Here is an 18,550-nt window from a genome sequence, read left to right as displayed (position 1 = left end):
AATTTTTTCATCTGACATCACCTGAATAGAAAGGTCCAATCAAAAGTGAATATTAACCAAATTAATAAGGTTCTACTTGCAATGACTGTGATATGTGATTGTTTTTTCCTATAAAACTTTTTTATTTTAGATTTGTTTTTGGCCCATACAACTCTTGGGCGGACAAAAATAAGTTTTATATTTTTACATGTACATTCTACACACATTTTGCATGCATGGTAACATTCTTCTTGATCAGATAGCCCTTATACATCCTGGTGGTGTGTTGGGTCATTGTCCCGTTGAAAAACAAATGGTAGTTACACAAAGTGCAAACCAGATGGGATGGCGCATCACTGCAGAATGCTGTGGCAGCCATGCTGGTTAAGTGTGCCTTGAATTCTAAATAAATCACAGACAGTGTCATCAGTAAAGCACCATCACACCTCCCCCTTGCTTCATGGTGGGAACCACACATGTGGAGATCATCCATTCACCTACTCTGCGTTTCACAAAGACACGGCGGTTGGAACAAAAATCTCCAAATTGGACTCATCAGACCAAAGGACAGATTCCACCAGTCTAATGTCCATTGCTCATGTTTCTTGGCCCAAGCAAGTCTCTTCTTATTATTGGTGTCCTTTAATAGTGGTTTCTTTGCAGCAATTTGACCACGAAGGCCTGATTCACACAGTCTCCTCTGAACAGTTGATGTTGATGTGTCTTTTACTTGAACTCTGAAGCATTTATTTTGGCTGCAATTTCTGAGGCTGGTAACGCTAATGAACTTATCCTCTGTAGTAGAGGTAACTCTGGTTCTTCCTTTCCTGTGGCGGTCCTCATGAGAGCCAGTTTCATCATATCGCTTGATGGTTTTTGCGACTGCACTTGAAGAAACATTCAAAGTTTTCTAACTTTTCCGCATTGAAGTAGAGTAATGATGGACTCTCATTTCTCTTTGCTTATTTAAGCTGTTCTTACCAAATAGAGCTATCTTCTGTATACCACCCCTACCTTGTCACAACACAACTGATTGGCTCAAATGCATTAAGAAGGAAAGAAATTCCACAAATTAATTTTTAACAAGGCACACCTGTTAATTGAAATGCATTCCAGGTGACTACCTCATCGAGCTGGCTGAGAGAATGCCAAGAGTTTGCAAAGCTGTCATCAAGGCTAAGGGTGTTTACTTTGAAGAACTCAATATATAACATATATTTTGATTTAACACTTTGTTGGTTACTACATGATTCCATATGTGTTATTTCACAGTTTTGATGTCTTCACTATTATTCTACATTGTAGAAAACAGTAAAATAAAGAAAACCCCTCGAATGAGTAGGTGTGTCCAAACGTTGAACTGGTACTATATACAGTACCATTCAAAAGTTTGGGGTCACTTAGAAATGTCCTTGTTTTTGAAAGAAAATCATAGTTTTTTTTGTTAATTTAAAGTAACATCAAATTGATCAGAAGTACAGTGTAGACATTGTTAATGTTGTAAATGCCCATTGTTGCTGGAAACGGCAGATTTATTTTCATGAAATATCGACATTGGCATACAGAGGCCCATTATCAGCAACCATCACTCCTGTGTTCCAATGGCACGTTGTGTTAGCTAATCCAAATTGATAATTTGAAAAGGCTAATTGATCATTAGAAAACGCTTTTGCAATTGTTAGCACAGCTGAAAACTGTTGTTCTGATTAAAGAAGCAATAAAACTGGCCTTTAGACTGGTTAAGGATCTGGAGCATCAGCATTTGTGGGTTCGATTACAGGCTCAAAATGGCCAGAAACAAAGAACTTTCTTCTGAAACTCATCAGTCTGTTATTGTTCTGGGAAATGAAGGCTATTCCATGTGAGAAATTGCTAAGAAACTGAAGATCTCATACAATGCTGTGTACTAACCAGAATAGAAAAATGAGGGGGAGGCCCCGGTGCACAACTGAGCAAGAGGACAAGTACATTAGAGTGTCTAGAGAAACAGATGCCTCACAAGTCCTCAACTGGCAGATTCATTCAACAGTACCCGCAAAACACCAGTCTCAACATCAACAGTGAAGAGGTGACTCCGGGACTCCTCTGTCCAGTGTCTGTGTTCTTTTGCCCATCTTATAATCTTTTATTATTATTGGCCAGTCTGAGATATGGCTTTTTCTTTGCAACTCTGCCTGGAAGGCCAGCATCCCCGAGTCGACCTCTTCACTGTTGACGTTGAGACGGGTGTTTCGCAGGTAGTTTTTAATGAAGCTGTCAATTTTCCTACTGAACTTATTTGAATGCACTGATTGTTAAGTCACTCTGGTTAGGAGTGTCTGCTAAATAACAAAAATATGAATGTGAATGTCTGCACAACACCGCCACTCCAGCATGGTGTCCCCCAAACCCACCCATCCATTCAATCCTCTTGTGACCTCAACCCCATGATTAGTGACCCCATGGTGACCTTTGACCCTGTCTCTCCCCAGGCTGATCAAACACACCAAGCAGCTGCTGGAGGAGAATGAGGAGAGGCTGTGTATCAAAGTCCTGCAGACCCTCCGAGAGATGATGACCAAAGACCGAGGATACGGAGAGAAGGTAAACCACGAGCCACATCACTTCTTACCTTACATCCAGCTGCAGCACTGAACATCTAAGAACATCTCTTTCTTTCAATCACAGTTGGATCGATGAACAGTTCTGTCTAGTGTCTAACCTCTTTTTAGGATTATTTACATTGTAATACTCATCAACCGATGTCTGGGTGTGTTATATTTATTCTGATTTGATATGGAATTATATGGGTCGATGTAATGAATACACACACACACACACAGCTTGGCCAAGCTAGACTGACCTCATGCATACTTGGCTGGCCACTAACTAACCTGCATGGCCCAATGAAAGCATCCATGTGTGAGGACAAGCATGAAGATGTACTGTAGCTCCCGATGGTCCATCTTCATATAAAAGCTATTGGTTCAGAATGGATGGAATTTCCCTATTCCATTATACCAAAAACGTTTTTTAATCTGTGTATAACACCTTTTACTATGGAACGCAATTTTGGTCTTTGCGTGTCAAAAATATACACGTCAAATAACACTTTGATGCGTCAAATAAGCTTTTAATTTGACACTACAAATAACAAAATTCTATAGACCCTTTTCCAGTATGCGACACACTCTTGGCGTCATTAAGAAAGCCAACACCATCTGTGCCCAGTCAACAGCCTAGATTTAAATTTGTATTACTTCTAAACAAAATAACTTTTTAACGTCTGTGTGAGGATCAAATGAGCAGGATCAAAAATGTTGATCAGATGCAGATGTTATTAGCAACTTCTGGGGTAGCTAGCTAACTTAAGCTTGATTACCTAGTTAGCACCAATGCCTGAAACAGCCTGAAAACAATGACCAGCAGAAACTGCAGTTATTTTCAATAATAGCTAGGCAGCCACTTGTGTTCCTATTGAAATCAAATTTCAGTTCATGAAAATAACTAGCTCTCTAGCTATTTGTACATCCCTTTCAATCCCCCTAGAGTTGTTAGACACACCGGTGTGTCAGTCTAAGTTGCATAACAAAATAATTTTAAAAAACATCCGCCGGTGTTGCACTTCCGCATCTGCAGTGAAAGGTGGCAGAGCTAGAGCGGTGTTTGTCAGACCATTAGACATCCCGAAAATAGGTTTTCGGTCTGTAGCGTCCGAACGGTTTGACCGAACACGATGGTGTTGTCCGTTTTGCTCATTGACCCCTACAAGTGTCAGGAGACTCGTCTGAAGTCAGTACAGTCGATGTGCCAATTTCTATTTAGTGGTGTCCGAACCGTTTGGGCTACAAACGAATGGGACCCCGCTGTGGAAAGGGGAGATTCTCACGATGGTGTTCTCCATTTTGCTATACGACCCCCACAAGTGCCACGGGATTCGTCTGAAGGTACCCGGTACTGGTATAAAAATAAATTGAAGTAATGAAGGTAGTTTTGTGCCTACCCCCAAAAAAGGGGTTAAATATGTATTAAAAAATATATACAGAACCAGTCAAAAGTTTGGACACCTACTCACTCGTTCAAGGGTTGTATCTTTACTATTTTTTACATTGTAGAATAATAGTGAAGACATCAACACTATGAAATAACACATATAGAATCATGTAGTAACCCAAAAAGTGTTAAGCAAATCAAAATATATTTTATATTTCAGATTCTTCACTGTAGCCACCCTTTGCCTTGTTGACAGCTTTGCACACTCTTGGCATTCTCTCAACCAGCTTCATGAGGTAGCCACCTGGAATGCATTTCATTTAACAGGTGTGCCTTGTTAAAAGTTAAATAATGACATTTCTTTCCTTAACCTTTCTAGGACTGGGGTTCCCACTAGCGGAAAGATACAACTGTTATACATGGAACTTTAGATCAACTTCTCCTTAATGCAACTGCTGTGTCAGATTTCAAAAAAACTTTATGAAGAAAGCAAACCATGCAATAATCTGAGTACAGCCTTTAGACAACAAAGCAGCCAAAAAGATACCCGCCATATTGGGTAGTCAACATTACTCAGAAATAGCATTTTAAATATTCATTTACCTTTGATGATCTTCATCAGAATGCACTCCCAGGAATCCCAGTTCCACCATAAATGTTTGATTTGTTCGATAATGTCCATCAGTTATGTCCAACTATCTTCTTTTGTTAGGGCGTTTGGTAAACAAATCCATAAGCGTGTTCAGGTCACGCCGAACTTTGGACAAAAAGTTCAAAAAGTTCTGTTACAGCCCGTAGAAACATGCCAAACTAAGTATGGAGTAAGTCTTTAGGATGTTTTTAACATACAACTTTTCCAACTGGACAATTCCTTTGTCTGTACAAATGAAGTGGAGCGTAGCTACCTTTCACGTGAGTGCGCCAGACCGAGGCTGTGGCACTCTGCCAGACCACTCACTCAAAGAGCCCTTATGAGCCCCTCCTTTAGAGTAGAATCCTCAAAACAGGTTCTAAATACTATTGACATCTAGTGGAATCCTTGGGAAGTGAAACATAACTAATATTACCCTGTATCTTCAATGGGGGCTGAGTTGAAAAACTACAAACCTCAGATTTTCCACTTCCTGGTTGGATTTTTTCTCAGGTTTTTGCCTGCCATATGAGTTCTGTTATACTCACAGACATCATTCAAATAGATTGAGAAACTTCAGAGTGTTTTCTATTCAATACTATAAATAATATGCATATATTAGCATCTGGAACAGACTAGGAGGCAGTTCACTCTGGGCACGCTATTCATCCAAAAGTGAAAATGCTGCCCCCTATCCCAAAAAGGTTAATGCGTTTGAGCCAATCAGTTGTGTTGTAAGAAAGTAGGGGTGTTATACAGAAGATGGCCCTATTTGGTTAAAGTCCATATTATGTCAAGAACAGCTCAAATAAACAGAGAATCATTACTTTAAGACATGAAGGTTAGTCAATCCGGAAAATTTCAAGAACTTTGAAAGTTTCTTCAAGTGCAGTTGCAAAAATCATCAAGCACTATGATGAAACTGGCTCTCATGAGGACCGCCACAGGAAAGGAAGACCCAGAGTTACCTCTGCTGCAGAGAATAAGTTCATTAGAGTTAACTGCACCTCCGATTGCAGCCCAAATAAAAAGTAACAGACACATCTCAACATCAACTGTTCACAGGAGATTGCGTGAATCAGGCTTTCATGTTCGAATTGCTACAAAGAAACCACACCAATAAGAAGAGGAGACTTGCTTGGGCCAAGAAATACGAGCAATGGACATCAGACTGGTTGAAATCTGTGAGACGCAGAGTAGGTGAACGAATTATCTCCACATGTGTGGTTCCCACCGTGAAGCATGGAGGAGGAGGTGTGGGGGTGCCTTGCTGGTGATAATGTCAGTGATTTATTTAGAATTCAAGGCACACTTAACCAGCATGGCTACCACAGCATTCTGCAGTGATATCCCATCTGGTTTGCGCTTAGTCCCACTCATTTGTTTTTCAACAGGACAATGACCCAACACACCTCCAGACTGTGTAAGGGCTATTTGACCAAGGAGAGTGATGGAGTGCTGCGTCAGATGACCTGGCCTCCACAATCACCCGACCTCAACCCAATTGAGATGGTTTGGGATGAGTTGGACCACAGAGTGAAGACAAAGCTGCCAACAAGTGCTCATCATATGTAGGAACTCCTTCAAGACTGTTGGAAAAGCATTCCAGATGAAGCTGTTTGAGGGAATGCCAAGAGTGTGCAGAGCTGTCATCAAGGCAAAGGGTGGCTACTTTGAATAATCTAAAATATATTTTGATTTGTTAAACACTTTTTTGGTTACTACATGATTCCATGTGTGTTATTTCATAGTTGTGATGTCTTCACTATTATTCTACAATGTAGAAAATAGTGAAAAATAAAGATAAATCCTTGAATGAGTAGGTGTGTCCAAACTTTTGACTGGTACTGTCTATATATATATTTCCTGAGTATAATTCCTAGATTTAGGACACTTTAAAACCTTGTTTTTTGTGATACATTTTTTGACTCTAATTTTTGCCTTTTATGACTGTTATTCAATGCCTGTATATGGGCTTTAGTAGTAACGGAAAAATCAATATTTTATCAAAACATTTATTTTATACCTAAAGGGGTCCAAAGAATCATCCATGTATGACCATCTTGAAACAATTCCATATGTCCGCTTAGCACCAGCATCATACCATATGTATCGGTGAATCGCTGTGACATATGAAATAGGAGTGATTAGTGTAATCAATGTGTAATAACTGTGTAAAAAAGTAACGAAAGTGTTAAGTGAATTGCAGTCCTATCCAGGTCCACAAGCTTATTTGACTCGTCAAATAGTATTCTTTTTCAAATTAATTTAACCCTTATTTTACCAGGTAAGTTGACAGAACACATTCTAATTCACAGCAATGACGTGGGGAATAGTTACAGTGAAGCTGGTGATGATTAGATGACCGTGATGGTATGAGGGCCTCTATTCTTACAATAAGTGCCATGAGATCTTTTGTGACCACAGAGAGTCAAGACACCTGTTTAATGTCCCATCCGAAAGGCAGCACCCTACACAGGGCAATGTCCCCAATCACTGCCCTGGGGCATTGGGATATTTTTTTTAGACCAGAGGAAAGGGTGTCTTTTCTAAAGTATTACATGTTTGATAAGATACACATGACATGAGTGATTTGAAGACCGTATTTATCGGTTGTCTGAATAAAGTTTATATATGTTCCCTTATGTTGTGGTGTTCACAATGGTACAGCAGCAGCCTGTATCCTCCCTATGCTAACCAATCTAACCCTCCTCTCTTCTCTTTCAGCTCAGGTCCTTTAATGATGAGATGGATATGCCAGAGGTTGTTCCTCTTTTTCTTCTACTTCTTGCTCCCTCGTTCACTTGTTCTGTCAATGTGCCTTTTCCTCTTAAATGTAGGTCTGTGGTTGTGTCTGTATGTGGTGGTGATATGTGATCAGTAGGTAGTACGCCTGGGCTTGTAGTGGTAGTTCTGGTTTGCTTTCCCTCTCACCCTCCCATTCAGTAAGTAAAGCTAAGTGTGTGTGTGTGTGTGTGCATTACCCAATAGTGTTATGCTGTTCCAGAGTCCCATGCTGGTAGGGCAGGCTGTCAGTGTGTTTGGACATACCCAGTCTCTCTAAGGCCCCTTTGATGGCGGTGGAGGCCACAAGAAATCTGAACTTATCATGAGGGTCCTCAGTTGCTCACAAGTTTGTGTACCCACATGCAATTTGTGCAATTATACACATTTTAGAGAACACGTTGCAGTTTTAAAGCAAGTTTGTGGCAATTCTACACATTTTTCCATGGGGCAGAGAGAAGATTTTGCAATATTATAACACATTTTATGCATTTATACTAATTTCCTGCAGTTCTACACATTTTGCCATAGGGTAGAGAGAAATGTTTGCAGTTTTTATCTGAGTGATATCTGAGCGAGACTGACTAACAAAACCAATGGAGGGGCCTTTTTAATTCCCCCCCCGCCCTTTTAATTCAACCATGAATACTAATTTTAGGTCAATGTTTTGCTGACATGGGCTGATTGAGTGACTATCAGTGACTGACATAATAGACAAACTGCTGGTGCACCTTGTGTGTTCTACTATTCTAACTCATGACAGTAGGTTGAGTTGTTTTCATGTATTTTTTATAGGGCCTTCAAAAGGGCTGTGGAATGTGTGTACATGGTTCATTTAGGAACGTCCCTCCCTATTTCCCCAGAAGGATGAAGGGAGCTTTCAGGAGGAGCTTTAGTCAATGATACTGCAGCAGGACCAGGAGTATTTCCTAGTCAGGAAGAACTGCAGGGAAATTTTGTTTTACAGGATCAGCATAGTAGTACGGCTCTCCTGGAGCAAATTAGAGTTAAGTGGCTTGTTCAAGGACACAAATCAACAGATTCTTCACCTTGACTACTCGGGTATTTGAACCAGCAACCTTTCAGGTACTGGCCCAACGCTCTAACCGCTAGGCTACCTGTTGTCATGAGAGGAGAGTTTAATATAACTTCTGATACTGTCTGTTTGACCTATAACATAAATTTTGGACCAGTAATGGTGGCTTCTCATGTGTGTGCCATTTATTTACCTTCTCTTCTTTTCACAATTTCCTGATTTTAAGTTTTCCTTTCTCTCCATTATCTACCTTTTCAGTGTCTTCCTCATTCTACGTGAGGTCTGGGCTTTCCACAGGATGTCAGTAGGGGGCACTGTGACGGTATATCTAGGACTAGGAAGATGTGCGTGTGCGGCTGTGTCCTAGTTTTCCCTGCCTGCAAGTTGCACGATTCCTGGGCCGCTGCCAGCTCTGGGGCAATGGTTACATAACGACCGGGCTGGCTTTTTTTATTTTTCCTGGAACTCAGCCTACCTCTCTCTCCCTCTACCTGGAACCCAGCCTGCCTCTCTCTCCCTCTACCTGGAACCCAGCCTGCCTCTCTCTCCCTCTACCTGGAACCCAGCCTGCATCTCTCTCTATTCCTCTCCCTGCCTCTCTAAACCTCTCGCCCTGCCGCTCTCTCCCTCTCCCGCTCTCTCCCTCTCCCTGCCGCTCTCTCCCTGGAACCCAGCCTGCATCTCTCTCCCTGCCTCTCTCTCCCTGGAACCCAGCCTGCATCTCTCTCTCTATACCTCTCTCTCACTGGAACCCAGCCTGCATCTCTCTCCCTGCCTCTCTCCCTGGAACCCAGCCTGCCTCTCTCTCCCTCTCCCTGGAACCCAGCCTGCATCTCTCTCTCTATACCTCTCTCCCCTTCACTGATGTGTGACCTTCAGAAATAATAGCCAATAAAAGTGCGGAGGAGCTGTTGTCCCAGAGACACTGGCTTTGTCTTTGCAGGAGGGGGCTATAGGGGGTACATGGTCAGAGGGTACAGGTTCTGGGCTATAGGGCGTCTAGGGTCGGGGGTACAGGGTCGGTGTATATAGGGCGTACAGGGTCGGTGTATATAGGGCGTACAGGGTCGGTGTATATAGGGCGTACAGGGTCGGGGCTATAGGGGTACAGGGTGGGCTATAGGGCGTACAGGGTCGGGGGCTATAGGGCGTGCAGGGTCGGGGGCTATAGGGCGTACAGGGTCGGGGCTATAGGGCGTACAGGGTCGGAGGCTATAGGGCGTACAGGGTCGGAGGCTATAGGGGGTACAGGGTCGGGGCTATAGGGGGTACAGGGTCGGGGCTATAGGGGGTACAGGGTCAGGGCTATAGGGGGTACAGGGTCGGGGCTATAGGGGGTACAGGGTCGGGGCTATAGGGCGTACAGGGTCGGGGCTATAGGGCGTACAGGGTCGGGGCTATAGGGGTACAGGGTCGGAGGCTATAGGGGTACAGGGTCGGAGGCTATAGGGGGTACAGGGTCGGGGCTATAGGGGGTACAGGGTCGGGGGCTATAGGGCGTACAGGGTCGGGGGCTATAGGGCGTACAGGGTCGGAGGCTATAGGGCGTACAGGGTCGGAGGCTATAGGGCGTACAGGGTCGGGGCTATAGGGGGTACAGGGTCGGGGCTATAGGGGGTACAGGGTCGGGGCTATAGGGCGTACAGGGTCGGGGGCTATAGGGGTACAGGGTCGGGGCTATAGGGCGTACAGGGTCGGGGGCTATAGGGCGTACAGGGTCGGGGGGCTATAGGGCGTACAGGGTCGGAGGCTATAGGGGGTACAGGGTCGGAGGCTAAGCGGTTACAAGGTCAGAGGGTATAGGGCGTACAGGGTCGGTGTATATAGGGCGTACAGGGTCGGGGGGCTATAGGGCGTACAGGGTCGGGGCTATAGGGCGTACAGGGTCGGGGGCTATAGGGCGTACAGGGTCGGGGGCTATAGGGCGTACAGGGTCTGTGTATATAGGGGCATACAGGGTCGGGGGCTATAGGGCGTACAGGGTCGGGGCTTTAGGGCGTACAGGGTCGGGGGCTTTAGGGCGTACAGGGTCGGTGTATATAGGGGCGTACAGGGTCGGGGCTATAGGGGCGTACAGGGTCGGGGCTATAGGGCGTACAGGGTCGGGGGCTATAGGGCGTACAGGGTCGGGGGCTATAGGGCGTACAGGGTCGGGGGGCTATAGGGCGTACAGGGTCGGGGGCTATAGGGCGTACAGGGTCGGGGCTATAGGGCGTACAGGGTCGGGGGCTATAGGGGGGTACAGGGTCGGGGTCTATAGGGGGTACAGGGTCGGGGTCTATAGGGGGTACAGGGTCGGAGGCTATAGGGGGTACAGGGTCGGGGCTATAGGGGGTACAGGGTCGGGGCTATAGGGCGTACAGGGTCGGGGCTATAAGGGCGTACAGGGTCGGGGGCTATAGGGGGTGCAGGGTCGGAGGCTATACGGGGTGCAGGGTCGGAGGCTATAGGGGGTGCAGGGTCGGAGGCTAAGCGGTTACAAGGTCAGAGGGTATAGGGCGTACAGAGTCGGGGGCTATAGGGCGTACAGGGTCGGTGTATATAGGCCGGTACAGCTATCTACAGCCTTTCCTATCCACACCTGTTAAGTGCCCCTCCCTCCCTCTCTTCTTGCCGCCAGCTCTGATGTAATAACAAGGCAGTATTGAGGAAAGCAAGCCAGGCAACCTCGCCCACTCTACCTTCTCTAGCCAACGTGTCTCCCTCTTTTTCTCCCTGATTCCTCCCTCTTTCTCCCTGATTCCTTCTCTCTCTCCTTCCTTTTCCCCTTCCATCTCTTAGCTCCTTTCAAATGTCATTCACAACATCCCACCTTTCTCTCTTTCCCTTTTCTCCTTTCCTCTTTTCTCCTTTCCTCTTTTCTCCTTCCTTCTCTCACACATACAGTCCTGCAGACACTCACACTGTGTCTTTAGCCTAAGTGGAGTTAGAGGTTTTTTCTGTGGCGTTGTAGTGTGTTGGAGGTGATCCTCACCGGCTGGGCTTCTTTAAAATGTATTTTATTTCACCTTGATTTAACCTGGTAAGCTAGCTGAGAACAAGTTCTTATTTACAACTGCTTTATCTTGGCCAGGTCGAAAGCAGTGCGACACAAACGACACAGAGTTACACATGGAATAAACAAGCGTACAGTCAATTACAATAGAAAAAAGTGCTTGTGGCTCCTCTCCTTTCACCCTCTACTCCTGTGAAAGTGGATCTCCTCGGCGCCACTGAGGCAGAGCAGGAGAATGTGTGTGGGCTGAAATTTAGGTCACACTTAATGCTCATGAATATGTACTGTTTGTTACTTTATGCGCTGCTCTCAAATATGTTTGTAGTACTCCTCAATTCTGTTCCAACTAACAGGGGTGATCAGTTTTGTTCCAGCCCAGCACTAACTACAGACAACTGCCAAAATAATGAAAACACTTGAGTAAATGAGGGATAAAAGTATATTGAAGCAGGTGCTTCCACACAGGTGTGTTTCCTGAGTACCTGAGCAATTACCATCCTATCATGCTTATTGTCATGTCTAAAGATGCCAGTTGCCCATTATTTTGGCTACCATGGCTAGAAGAAGAGATCTCAGTGAATTTGAAAGAGGGTTAAAAGGGTGTCTGTGTTTCTGTTACCAGATCTCAACCCAATTGAATGCTAATGGGAGATTCTGGAGCGGTGCCTGAGACAGTGTTTTCTACCACCATCAAAAAAACACAAAATTATGGGATTTCTTGTGGAAGAATGGTGTCGCATCCCTCCAATAGATTTCCAGACACTTGTAGAATCTATGCCAAGGTGCATTGAAGCTGTGCTGGCGTCTCATGGTGCCCAACGCCCTATTAAGACACTTTATGTTGGGGTTTCCTTTATTTTGGAAGTTACCTGTATCTCGATTCAACACATCAAGGGCTTCAATATTGATTGATGTTGGTTAGGTGAAGACGAATGTTTGTCAGTGTTAGGCTAGAACCCTGTGGGTTGACTGGGTTCTCCAGAACCAGGATAGGAAACCACGCGTGTACACTTCAGTGATTGACGGTTGAATGAGGTATTTCATAATGTACCGTATGGACCAACCTTCGCTTGGCAACTGATAGGTGAGGCCGTGACTGCAGAGTACACGCACATTCACATCGTCCTCCGCCTGAGCTGGGGCCTGTGTTGCCTCACTCAGCTTGTTATGTAAGGTAGTGGAGTTGGCTCCACTGCAGATTGCCAGGTTTTAAAGTCTTCCCTTAACACCTGGGCCCAGGATTTAAAGAGGAAGGCAAATCAGTTAGAGGGACCTGGGCTCTGTTTAGAAGAGTAACATCACAGAGCAGTCCGATACAAATGGTGTACAGCAGATCTGATACTCATGTAGAATAGGGAATTGTATCAGCTCTATACAGTACATATCCATCTGCCACGTTCTGAATTATTATTTTACCTTACTAAATAGGTCCTCATGGTTAACCAAGTACGAAGTTAGTTCCAGACCAGCCAATTGTTACCAAAAGTTGACACTCACTAGGCTGGAACTCACCTTGGCTCTAGATCTTGGGTGGTACATGTTTGAGAAAAGCAGGTCAGTTGCAGTGAAAATGACAGAGAGCAACATACTATTTTAATTAGGTTCCCTTGTTGTCTTTATGGTGTTTGGACACAGTGAGCAGCCAAGCGGTAAACCCCAGGATCCATTTCGGTCACAACGAAACTAAACATGACTCCGTCTCCCTCCGCCTGCTAAAGCACAAACACATGGACGTGCACCCCCCCTCCCTGTACATAAGCTTGCACGCGTGTGTGTATACACATAAAACTGTATGTGTGTGTTTCCTCTAATGGGGAAGCTGGAGATTTCAGAGACCGACAGCAGGGGCTTGCCGCGGGGAGATTCCAACTCAGTGGAACGGTTTTTGAAGAGGATGTGGTGAGCATGAGGAGTTGCTGTGCGGTCACTGTGGTCGGCCCGTGGGCGGTGTGGAGAGGGAGCAGATCTGCGTGACGGTGGCTGTCTGGCTTTGATGTGGTCACGGTGGGGGAGGATGGTGTAGCCACTTCTGACTGTCTGACTGAGCTGCAGTAGGACAACCCTGCCTCTGCTTCTCTACTGGGACACACTAACAGAAACCCTAACCCGAATTCTAACCATAAACCTAACCCCTATGCTTAAAATAGCCTTTGTCCTCATGGGGATGTGAGAAATGTCCCCACGAGGGATAATTTTTCTTGATTTACTATCCTTGTGGGGATTTTCATTGCCCCCAAGGATAGAACAACCCCTCCACACACCTACAAGGCCCTCTAGTTATGGCAGAGCCCCTGTGTTGTCCTGTTTGACCTTGTTTCAGGGGGACCCATGGTTGTGCTGGCAGAGCTGTCTGACCTTGTTTCAGGGGGACCCATGGTTGTGCTGGCAGAGCTGTCTGACCTTGTTTCAGGGGGACCCATGGTTGTGCTGGCAGAGCTGTCTGACCTTGTTTCAGGGGGACCCATGGTTGTGCTGGCAGAGCTGTCTGACCTTGTTTCAGGGGACCCATGGTTGTGCTGTCTGACCTTGTTTCAGAGGGACCCATGGTCTGAGAGCTGTCTGACCTTGTTTCAGGGGACCCATGGTTGTGCTGGCAGAGCTGTCTGACCTTGTTTCAGGGGGACCCATGGTTGTGCTGGCAGAGCTGTCTGACCTTGTTTCAGGGGGACCCATGGTTGTGCTGGCAGAGCTGTCTGACCTTGTTTCAGGGGACCCATGGTTGTGCTGGCAGAGCTCTGACCTCTGACCTGGTTGTTTCACCCATGGTTGTGCTGGCAGAGCTGGGGGGGGACCCATGGTTGTGCTGGCAGAGCTGTCTGACCTTGTTTCAGGGGGACCCATGGTTGTGCTGGCAGAGCTGTCTGACCTTGTTTCAGGGGGACCCATGGTTGTGCTGGCAGAGCTGTCTGACCTTGTTTCAGGGGACCCATGGTTGTGCTGGCAGAGCTGTCTGACCTTGTTTCAGGGGGACCCATGGTTGTGCTGGCAGTTGTTTCAGGGGGACCCATGGTTGTGCAGAGCTGTCTGACCTTGTTTCAGGGGACCCATGGTTGTGCTGGCAGAGCTGTCTGACCTTGTTTCAGGGGACCCATGGTTGTGCTGGCAGAGCTGTCTGACCTTGTTTCAGGGGACCCATGGTTGTGCTGGCCTGTCTGACCTTGTTTCAGGGGGACCCATGGTTGTGCTGGCAGAGCTGTCTGACCTTGTTTCAGGGGGACCCATGGTTGTGCTGGCAGAGCTGTCTGACCTTGTTTCAGGGGGACCCATGGTTGTGCTGGCAGAGCTGTCTGACCTTGTTTCAGGGGGACCCATGGTTGTGCTGGCAGAGCTGTCTGACCTTGTTTCAGGGGACCCATGGTTGTGCTGGCAGAGCTGTCTGACCTTGTTTGGTTGTGCAGGGGGACCTTGTTTCACCCATGGTTGTGCTGGCAGAGCTGTCTGACCTTGTTTCAGGGGGACCCATGGTTGTGCTGGCAGAGCTGTCTGACCTTGTTTCAGGGGGACCCATGGTTGTGCTGGCAGAGCTGTCTGACCTTGTTTCAGGGGGACCCATGGTTGTGCTGGCAGAGCTGTCTGACCTTGTTTGTGCTGGCAGGGGACCTTGTTTCACCCATGGTTGTGCTGGCAGAGCTGTCTGACCTTGTTTCAGGGGGACCCATGGTTGTGCTGGCAGAGCTGTCTGACCTTGTTTCAGGGGACCCATGGTTGTGCTGGCAGAGCTGTCTGACCTTGTTTCAGGGGGACCCATGGTTGTGCTGGCAGAGCTGTCTGACCTTGTTTCAGGGGGACCCATGGTTGTGCTGGCAGAGCTGTCTGACCTTGTTTCAGGGGGACCCATGGTTGTGCTGGCAGAGCTGTCTGACCTTGTTTCAGGGGGACCCATGGTTGTGCTGGCAGAGCTGTCTGACCTTGTTTCAGGGGGACCCATGGTTGTGCTGGCAGAGCTGTCTGACCTTGTTTCAGGGGGACCCATGGTTGTGCTGGCAGAGCTGTCTGACCTTGTTTCAGGGGGACCCATGGTTGTGCTGGCAGAGCTGTCTGACCTTGTTTCAGGGGGACCCATGGTTGTGCTGGCAGAGCTGTCTGACCTTGTTTCAGGGGGACCCATGGTTGTGCTGGCAGAGCTGTCTGACCTTGTTTCAGGGGGACCCATGGTTGTGCTGGCAGAGCTGTCTGACCTTGTTTCAGGGGGACCCATGGTTGTGCTGGCAGAGCTGTCTGACCTTGTTTCAGGGGGACCCATGGTTGTGCTGGTTTCTGACCTTGTTTCAGGGGACCCATGGTTGTGCTGGCAGAGCTGTCTGACCTTGTTTCAGGGGACCCATGGTTGTGCTGGCAGAGCTGTCTGACCTTGTTTCAGGGGGACCCATGGTTGTGCTGGCAGAGCTGTCTGACCTTGTTTCAGGGGGACCCATGGTTGTGCTGGCAGAGCTGTCTGACCTTGTTTCAGGGGGACCCATGGTTGTGCTGGCAGAGCTGTCTGACCTTGTTTCAGGGGGGACCCATGGTTGTGCTGGCAGAGCTGTCTGACCTTGTTTCAGGGGGACCCATGGTTGTGCTGGCAGAGCTGTCTGACCTTGTTTCAGGGGGACCCTGGCATGGTTGTGCTGGCAGAGCTGTCTGACCTTGTTTCAGGGGGACCCATGGTTGTGCTGGCAGAGCTGTCTGACCTTGTTTCAGGGGGACCCATGGTTGTGCTGGCAGAGCTGTCTGACCTTGTTTCAGGGGGACCCATGGTTGTGCTGGCAGAGCTGTCTGACCTTGTTTCAGGGGGACCCATGGGACCCATGGTTGTGCTGGCAGAGCTGTCTGACCTTGTTTCAGGGGGACCCATGGTTGTGCTGGCAGAGCTGTCTGACCTTGTTTCAGGGGGACCCATGGTTGTGCTGGCAGAGCTGTCTGACCTTGTTTCAGGGGGACCCATGGTTCTGTGTTTCAGGGGGACTGGCAGAGCTGTCTGACCTTGTTTCAGGGGGACCCATGGTTGTGCTGGCAGAGCTGTCTGACCTTGTTTCAGGGGGACCCATGGTTGTGCTGGCAGAGCTGTCTGACCTTGTTTCAGGGGACCCATGGTTGTGCTGGCAGAGCTGTCTGACCTTGTTTCAGGGGGACCCATGGTTGTGCTGGCAGAGCTGTCTGACCTTGTTTCAGGGGGACCCATGGTTGTGCTGGCAGAGCTGTCTGACCTTGTTTCAGGGGGACCCATGGTTGTGCTGGCAGAGCTGTCTGACCTTGTTTCAGGGGGACCCATGGTTGTGCTGGCAGAGCTGTCTGACCTTGTTTCAGGGGGACCCATGGTTGTGTTTTGTTGTTTTATTCTCTCTCTGTGTTGTTCTGGTGACATATGGGCTCTCTAAGCTCCTGTGTGTCACTAGTTCAGTGTCCTGGTTCCCTCCTGAGCAACATTATGTTAACCCCCTTTCTCCCTCCCCCATCCACACCTCCCTCCACTCCCCTTCTAGTGTTTCTTATGTAATGAACATGATTTCATGGGAGCCTGGTCCTACTCCAAGCAGTTGTAGCTAGCTACCAGGAATTACGAATGTAGATACTGTATTTGGATGATTCATGTGTAGCTAGGGTTGCACATTTTGGGGAATATTCAGAGGTGGAATCTTTCCATGGGAATTAACGGAAATAATGCAAATTAATATTAATGTCAATTAAATCTAGATGTTTGTTGCATTGGATATATTTACCATGTCATATGGAGACAGAAACATACACCTTTTACCTTATCATAAGTAGACATAATTGCAAATGATTAAATCCTTCCAATAGAAGAAAAAAAATGATTTAGTTACGAATTGAACTTTAATTAAATGAGTTGACTCTTCACATGGGATGATTTCACTGAACAACAAAAGAAAGGGAATATTGAATGATCCCCAATGATCCCAAAAACCTTTCTCAAAATACATCTGTAAAATGATAGTCTAGAAACTAAAGCTTTGGTTGTCTTCCACTCAGGCTTCCATGTCTTCTACCTGGACCTCCTCAATGTCCACGTCTTGAACATCAGATTCTGAGGACTCGTTGTCAGGCTCGTTGTCAGGCTCAAAAAGCCTCAGATTTTCCCGGATGGCCACCAATTTTTTAACACTTGTATTGGTCAGCCTGTTGCATGCTTTGGTGTGTGTTCCCAAACAAGGACCAGTTGCACTCTGAGGCGGCTGATGTTGGTGGGATTTGGAGGATGATGGAGGCAACAGGGGAAAGAGCCTCAGATCCACAAAGTCCCTTCCACCAGGTGGCTGATGAGATATTTGGCATGACTGCCATATTGCATCTCCATCCCAAAACCCTTGCTTGGAAGTGTAATTCGCCAGACTGCCAAGAGGTGCTACTTGATGACCCGTCACATACCTAACCATTTCCTTGGCTCTTTTGTAGTGTGTCTATTGTTTTCAGTGCCATGATGTCCTTGAGGAGCAGATTCAATGCATGAGCAGCACAGTCAATGGGTGTGATGTGAGGGTAGGACTCCTCCACTTGAGACCAAGCAGCCTTCATGTTCGCAGCATTGTCTGTCACCAGTGCAAGTACCTTCTGTGGTCCAAGGTCATTGATGACTGCCTCCATCTCATCTGCAATGTAGAGACCGGTGTGTCTGTTGTACCTTGTAGAATACTGGTTGAGGGGTGGAGATGATGTAGTTAATTATTGCCACGAACATTCAACCACCCTTCAGAGATGATTGCAATACAGTCTGCTTTTTCTATGATTTGCTTGACCTTCACTTGAACTCTGTTGAACTCTGCATCCAGCAAATGAGTAGATAAAGGATGTCTGGTTGAAGGGGTGTATGCTGGGTGCATTTCTCTGACTACGTTCCTCCATTGAGTCAAAAAAAACTTCTGATTCCAGGAGGACCATAAGCTGTTGCTATCGATAAGGTGTCTGATTCATCATTTTCACCTCGAAAAGAAGTAGAGGGACTTTTGTCAAAGGTTGCTTGTTGTGGGCGGTGAGGGAACTTTATGCACTTGGCCAGATGATTCTGCGTCTTTGTTGCATTCTTCACATGTGATTTGGCACAGTATTTTCAAATGTACACCGCTTTTCCTTTTACATTAGCTACAGTGAAATGTCTCCAGATAGTGTCTGTGGCATTTTCCTGTAAAGATTAGAAAAAAATTAGAAAAAAACCCAA

At 46.7% G+C, this 18,550-nt stretch overlaps 1 protein-coding gene across 5 annotated transcripts in view; it reads left to right on the top strand.

The window, feature by feature from the left end:
• LOC115140382 (inositol 1,4,5-trisphosphate receptor type 1-like) overlaps nucleotides 1-18,550 on the top strand; it is a 207,660-nt gene that overhangs the window by 78,976 nt on the left and 110,134 nt on the right. For 4 of the 5 annotated variants that reach the window (XM_065001816.1, XM_065001812.1, XM_065001811.1 and 1 more), the window contains exons 38-39: nucleotides 2,451-2,562; nucleotides 7,310-7,345. In XM_065001816.1, coding sequence (XP_064857888.1) covers nucleotides 2,451-2,562; nucleotides 7,310-7,345 — 148 coding nt within the window. The remainder of the gene's footprint in view (nucleotides 1-2,450; nucleotides 2,563-7,309; nucleotides 7,346-18,550) is intronic. The other variant, XM_065001818.1, reaches the window with a different exon arrangement.

The sequence above is a fragment of the Oncorhynchus nerka genome, linkage group LG2 (assembly GCF_034236695.1).
Source record: "Oncorhynchus nerka isolate Pitt River linkage group LG2, Oner_Uvic_2.0, whole genome shotgun sequence".
Classification (NCBI taxonomy): Eukaryota; Metazoa; Chordata; class Actinopteri; order Salmoniformes; family Salmonidae; genus Oncorhynchus; species Oncorhynchus nerka.
This window is presented reverse-complemented; position numbering and strand designations above follow the sequence as displayed.